We start from the raw sequence: 6,980 nt of genomic DNA, 5'->3' as shown, positions 1-6,980 counted from the left end.
GACAGAGACATACCCAACCACATCCGAGTATAAAAAATGGGAGCACGCCCATCACCTTCTCCACCAACCCAACCCAACCCAACCCAATCACCATAATGAACCAGAGACCAGCGGGCCTAATTAAAGTGCTCGATTCCCTGATATCGTGCTTCTATAAGTTTGCTGCTTCCTAGCTTGCCTCCTCCCGGGCCATGCCAGCCACGGCCATGGAGCTCTACAGCCTGCCGCTGGTCCTGCTGTTGTGCTTGCTGGCCGGCTCGTCGACGACCACGCTGCCCCGCATTGACAGGGTGCGCCAGCAAGTTGACGGGGCGAACCGGCGAGTCCCATCCGTCGGGCTCCGGCGAGTCCCATCCGTCGGGCTCGTCATGTCGTACGTTGGCGCTCCAGGCCTCCAGCTACTTCAGGCCCTATAGCATTTCGTTAACCTCTACGGTGAGTCTCCGCCTCCCGTTTCTGAACCAAATTGCTTGCCTGTAGATTGTGCAAATGAAGCAGTACTGGGTGAGTTTGGCGATTCCTGGTTGTCTTCAAACAGCTAGTGGGGTAATGGTCTGAGCGGGCGATTCCTGGTTGACTTTTTGGTTGTCTTCAAGTCATTCCTGGTTGACTTTCGGTGTCAAATCTGAGCAGGCGATTCATGTATCTTTGTGCTGGTGTCAAGGTAATGGTCTTCGTCTTTTTTGCTTTTTGTGATGGTCGTGTTGCGGACAACCAGTGACACCCTTGAGGGTCGGGGTGATGTTGTCGTGGACTAGTTGTAGACGAACACGCCCAATTGCCTTGGTGAAGATGTCCTTGGGGAGGTGGTAGGAGTCGGGCGTCGTGTGGCGGGCGAGGGTGATGCCTCTCTCGTTTCTTTTTGCCTCCATGGCTTGTGCTTCTTGTGTTGTGTGCACATAATGATTGTTGCACTGCAGTGCAAAACGAAGCCCCTCTTCGTAGAAGTTCAAGTGCAGTTGTGATTTTTTAGCTTGGCAAATGCCTTGATTACGAAGTCTCTTTGTCCACATATCAGATCGATTCTCAAATAAGCCTTTCCCTTTCGCAGAGACTAGCACTGGCTGCTGAGATGCTTTGTAGTTGCGACTACCCTTGATTAATCAACATACAGGGTTTATTAGTTCCTTGTAATTAATGTTGCGAAGTTGGAAAGATAACAAACCGATCACTGGAGATGCATCTCCTCGTGTAGCAGGATTCCCTCCCAACACCAACAAACATTGAGGTAGGCCTAATATGCATGTAAATATATGATTATTTCCTACCAAAATAGTGATGTGTAGTATTTAGTTGATCTAATGGCCAATATGGATCGGTCAAATTATTTAGCAATACGGCATATTGGTAATTTCCTATTACAGATAGATTTATTCGTTGTTAGTTTTAATCGCAATTAACGATCTAATTAAATTATTCCATCACATCTTACGCGGCACCGTTCGTCCGCTACTCACAACGTGACGCCGACGCAAGAACGCCCGCCACCTTCTTTGATTTTCCTTTCAAAAGGGGCAACGGAGGGTTAGATGGCAAGCAAGGCGGTGCACGCGTGCGACGGCCACAGACGGCGAACGGCACGGTGGACACCTCGGTGCACTCAGTGAGCCTCGGCGCAAGGAAGTGCGTCTGTGACCCACGTCGCCACTGCTCCCTGCTAGGGCTGCCGGAGTGCCCGGGCGGGTGAGGCGTCGCGGCAACAACGGTCCTCGTGCACCCGTGAAAAAAAAGGTCCTCGTGGAGGAAGGCACATTGTATCGCATGCCCATCGCCCTCGTGGTCCTCGTGGAGCTCTGCACGCCGTCATCGGCTTTGTAATTGATCACACAGTGGGTTGAAGTAATAATACAATACACCGGGGACGATACGTGCCTGTAGCCATCAACAGGCGTCTCCCGTACGTGTGTTACAATAGCAAGCGGCGATCTGGTTGTTACTTACGTTACGGGTGATGTGCTTGTGTCGCCGGACGGCGGCGGCCAGTAGCTTTCCTACGTAGCTGTGCACATGCGGTACACTTCAGCTGGGAGCACGAACCAAGACCCTCAGAGCATCTCCAGCCGTTGGCCCCTCAGGGCTCGTAAAATCGGCGCCTGGTGGTGAGCTGGCGCTAAAATCAGCGTGGGGGCGAGTAGGTTCCCAGCCGCTGACCCCAGGGCCGCCTCCCGGACGCCGTTTATGTTTTAAAAAAGAAGTATTCGACAAAGTTCGGCAAATTGGACAAATTATTTGGCTAAAATTCGGCAAATCGGGCATATATTCGACATTTTCGACATTTTACATAGTAAAGTTATTTTAAAAAAGGCCGCAACTACAACTAAGGGGCGAAGAAGTCGCTGAGCGCGGCGAAGTCGCCGCCGTCGTAGTCGGCCTTCTCCTCCTTGACGCGGCCGCTCCTGCTGGACCCCTGGCCGGTGTCGCCCTGGCGGACCGGTGGCGGCGGCGGCACGTCGTCGTCGCCGCTGTCGTCGAGGACGACGGCGCCCCCCTCGTTGCGGCCCCGGCGCCGAGATTCGAACTGCTCTAGGCCGCGGCACTGGCGCTCCATCTCCATGTGCACCCAGTCATCGTGCGCCCATTTCAAGGCCGTCGCGTCGTTGAGCTCCCCGGCGTAGGGCTCCTTCTTCACGGCGGGGAGCCCCGACTCCGTTTTCACGGCAGCGAGCCCCGGCTCCGTCTTCGGTTTGACGTAGCGCGGAGGAGCCGAGAAGGAGGCGCGCCGGCCGCCCTCATTGATGACGATGTCGGCGTTGCGAGTGTGCCGGCCGAGCGGGGTCTCCGCTGCGGGCTCGGCCTTGACGCCGAAGACCGTCGGCGAGCCGGAGGAATGGGTAGAGGAGCGGAAGGAGGAGTGAGAGGAGGAAGTCGAGAGGAGGAGTGAGAGGAGGAAGTCGAGGAGGAGCCGAACCTCCTGGGCATCCAGTTCCCGGCGTGCCGGTGAGGGACCGGGGCGGCCGCTGCGGCAGGGTATGCCAGCGGCGGGTCATTGCCGCCCTCGAGGTGCTCCAGCACGTCATGGAGCGTGCGGCCGGGGGCGCCCCATCATACGTGGCGCCCCTCGCTGTTCTTGATGCTGCCCACCACCGGCGCCCCGTTGGTGGACGCCAGCCTCTGCGCCTGGCAGTGCTGGAAGTACGCCACCCACGACGCATGGTTGTCCGCGGCATGCTGGGGGAGGGCGCGCTGCTCCTCCATCAGGGACGCTCGCACGCGGTCGACCTTGGGGGCGAAGATGGCGGGGCGCGCTTCGATATCGGGCAGCGGGGGAATGGGGATGCCCCCTTTGCTGAGCTTCCACCCGGTCGGCCCGGTGCGCATGTCTAGTGGCGCAGGGATGTTCGCCTCGAAGAGCAGTCAGGCCTCCCACTCGTGGAGCGAGCGGCGGCCGAAGCCGTTGGCCGCCACCGCGTCGCCGGGGAATCCCGCAACCATCAGGCGCCTTGGGAGAGATGGGAGGGAAGAAGCGTCGGTGGGGCGGCTGCGCACGAGGAAAGAGGCAGAGCTCAGCGGCGGTCGGTGGGCGGCTGTGGGCTGGTGTGGCCAGAGGCGAGGGAGGCCACCGGTTTATATAGCCCCGCGCCGTGTGTACGTGTGGCGGGAGGGGAGGCGTCGCCGCGCCGCCCGTGATGAGGAATCAATGGTAAGGCTGACCGGCTGCAGCCATGCCATTGATTCCACGTGGGAAACCGAGGCGTTCCGACGACAAGGAGGCGCGCGTCGCTGACTCAGCGGGCCCGTGGCTCTTTCACGCCAAAACCGCTTGCCCCGGCGCCCTTGGGCGCCCCCCAGCGCGCCGGGTTCGGCCTGGGTCCGCCGGCGCTAATTTCGGCCCAAGCCGGCGAAAAACGGGCTCCTGGGGACGCGACTGAACTTTTTTTGACGCCGGTGCTAAAAAATCGCCTAGAGGGCCGTGTTGGGGGCGCGGCTGGAGATGCTCTCAGTTTCGTTTCATCGTCTTTTTTGGTCATCTGCAAAAAGTACGGGCCGGCGCAGACTGTGCCATGACGGGGAATGAACGTGCATGCATGATTGATAAACATTAGAGTACCGAAAATGTACTACCGAAAATTTGTTGTGGTATTGGGTCATCTCGGCCCTCCAAGCAACATAAGTGAACAACCCAAACTGATTTGTGGTACTGTAATAACAAAACTCCTTAGTTATGAAGTCCAACATCATGATCTGGATAACTAACTGGAAAAATCATTTTAACAATCTTTACATTCTCTTTAGCAAGGGCAACCCCCAATTCCACTAACCAAAACAAATAGTGTTCGAGCTACCATAAAACAAAAAAAGCAAAAATAATAATAATAATAACAACTAATAATCATCAACCCCAATTAAACAGGACACGACCAAACCTTTATGATGCCTACAAGGTCTACAACAACTAAGCCTACAAGGTGTTGAAGACATAGCTTACAAGTTTTTTGGCCTTGGCATATTGGGCTATGCTTGGGCTAAAAGAAAACAAGGTATCTCCGGTCGAGTTGGGCTTGGTCAGTGGCAGGAACAAGTCAAACATGCCGATTCGGCTCGGCCTGCTGAACTGTGAGGTCGAGCCAAGCCCGCGATGGGTTAGTTCTATCTTGGGCCAAGCCTGTAAGCACACTCAGCTCCCCCATCCCTAAGCATAACCTACTAGGTTTGCAGTCCAACTATCAGTGGAAGAGTGTGCTCTTTGGGCGTGGCAACATGATCGCTATTGGGTGTGTAAGGATTGATTCAAGTATTCGTTTCTTTTCCAATGTCTTGCAGTTATACATGTTTGCTAACATCATCTTCATTATCTAGGTGTACTGAAATCTACTTATTGTACGAAAATGGTGAAGAGAGAGTTTTGTGGAAATGTAAAATGCGCCGATGAATGAATGGGAGATGGTGAGCTTTCCTACGCGTTCATGCGAAAATGAGGTGAAATATATAGAAGCCGGTACGTGTTGTTTAGGCATGTCACGTGAAGGTAGATGGGAAAATTAATAAAACACACCGGGTATAGATGGCCGCCCCGCTTCTATATGAGCACATGCATATTCTACCATTCTATTTCACTTTTCATTAAGTCTGAGATATGATAGGGTAAATGTTTCCAGGCGGCGCGCCAGCCGAATATTCGACCGGTCACGCACGCCTAGTGAGATAAAAACAAATCCAACGCCCCTCCTGTAGCCATGGGTCCCACGCACCACTTTTCCCCACATCCATCCTTATCTCTTTCACGCGGGGTGCTCAGCTCAGCCATTCCTTTCCTCAGCACGCCCCACCATTTTTCTCTCCCATCCACTTCTTCAGCTGACACCGGAGTGCTACGCGACCACTGCCGGTGCCGGCAACGACGACCACCGGCGCTGGAGCAGAGCTGCAACCACGGCGACGGGAAGCTACAACCTTGGGTAGGCGGAGCTGCAACCGATGCTTGTTTGAGTTGCATCCGACGGTGCCGTGCCGACGGGCGCGAGCTACAACCGGTTGCTATGGGAGCTGCAGCCATCGGTGGTGGAGCTGCAACCAACGTTTGGCAAGCTGCATCCAACGGTGCAAAGCTCCACCCGCGGGTTCACCGGTGCTGGAACTGTCAGCCGTCATTTACCTGCAAGGTGTTTTTGTTGGAACTGGCATTTTTTTGCTGGAACTAGCTATATTTTTTGCTACATCAACCCCTGGAGCTCTTCTCTACTGAATTTGATTTTTGCTAGAACCGGTGTTTTTTTGCTGGAACCTTGTATTATTTTTGCTACAACCACTGGAGCTCTTTTTTCCAACTGATTTTTTTTGCTGGAACTGGAGCCTTATTTGCTGGAACCTAGTAAATTGCTGGAACTGTCTTTTATTTTTGCTACGACCAGCCAAAATTTTTTCTACGTTCCGGCGACGAAGGCCCATGGTTTTGCTGGAACCGGCAATTTTTTTTGCTGGAACTAGCTAAAATTTTGCTTCAATTTACTATTTTTGTTTTTCGTAGTTGCTGAGATTGTATTTTTTTTTTGCTAAAATATAGTGCTGCAAATTGAAAACCATGGTGAGCCGGCCGGTGACGCCGTGCTTCGAATGGGGTGTGCGAGCTGCTGGAACCGGCTTTGGGAATGACGGTGAGATTGGAAGGGCATGTGACGATGGCGACGTCGAGCAGCGGCGAGGGGCGGCGAGTTGTGGTCAGGGGTAGCGAGCTGCGGCGACAGAACATGGGGGACGCCGGCGAGCTGCAGCGACGGACGTGGCGGACGCCGGCGAGCTGCAGGGACGGACTTGGCGGCGGATCCAACAGTGCTTCAAGCTAGTGTTTTTTTTTGGCTAGACACAGGCGAATCTGCTTCATTGTGTTGCCAGATCAGATGGTTGCCAGGCGACCGGCCGAAAGTTGGGCCGGTGCGCCGGCGCCTATCACTGCCTATATGATAGCTGGTCCTGATCAAGAAAACTAACTCTGACACATTAGTTTTAGAAATATTTACATTTTGTGTAGCAAGGGCAACCCCAGTTCCACTAACAGAAACAACCAGTGTACATGTAACGCAAAACCAAAAGGAAATAAAAAATAAATCAAAACAAATAGAAACAACAAATAATTCTCCTCTGTTTTCCCCAGTACTAACACTCAACACGTGATTTTGCTTGATGACCCAAATCCCTTGATAGAGGCATATCTTCAACCATATCCAAGTATAAAAAATTGGAGCACACTCATGACGTTCACCACCAACCCAATCCAATCACAACGGAGCTGATTAAACTGCTCGATCCCTTCGTCGTGCTTCGCTCACTTTGCTGCTGCCTGTCCATGCCAGCATCGGCCATGCAGCTCTCCCGCCTGCCGCTGGTCCTTTTTTCGAGAGTACGCAAAATGCGTATCATAGCTTTATAGAAGAAGAGAAAACAATTACAAGACAAATAACACTTGCTGCGAACAATAAGCGTAGCACCAACTCCGCATCCAGCTAGTCCAAAGACAACCACCAACGACCACACAACTACAAAGC

The 6,980-nt window shown here is 53.5% G+C and overlaps 1 protein-coding gene across 1 annotated transcript; it reads left to right on the top strand.

The window, feature by feature from the left end:
- Positions 1-5,162: 5,162 nt before the first annotated feature.
- LOC119289771 lies at positions 5,163-6,566 on the top strand. The gene is made up of 2 exons (XM_037568994.1): positions 5,163-5,600; positions 6,002-6,566. The coding sequence occupies exons 1-2, from the start codon at positions 5,175-5,177 to the stop codon at positions 6,164-6,166; spliced, it is 591 nt and encodes a 196-aa protein (XP_037424891.1). The 5' UTR covers positions 5,163-5,174; the 3' UTR covers positions 6,167-6,566.
- The last annotated feature ends 414 nt before the right edge of the window (positions 6,567-6,980 follow it).

The sequence above is a fragment of the Triticum dicoccoides genome, chromosome 4A (genome assembly GCF_002162155.2).
Source record: "Triticum dicoccoides isolate Atlit2015 ecotype Zavitan chromosome 4A, WEW_v2.0, whole genome shotgun sequence".
Classification (NCBI taxonomy): Eukaryota; Viridiplantae; Streptophyta; class Magnoliopsida; order Poales; family Poaceae; genus Triticum; species Triticum dicoccoides.
Note: the sequence above shows the minus strand (reverse complement) of the source record. Positions and strands in the feature narration are given on the sequence as shown.

What these genes read in the sequence shown, in the direction of transcription:
- LOC119289771 (XM_037568994.1), top strand. Translation starts at nt 5,175, where the DNA reads ATGGGTCCCACGCACCACTTTTCCCCACATCCATCCTTATCTCTTTCA. An exon ending in AGCCGTCATTTACCTGCAAG is followed by an intron (nt 5,601 to 6,001) that starts GTGTTTTTGTTG and finishes GCTAAAATATAG; the next exon opens with TGCTGCAAATTGAAAACCAT.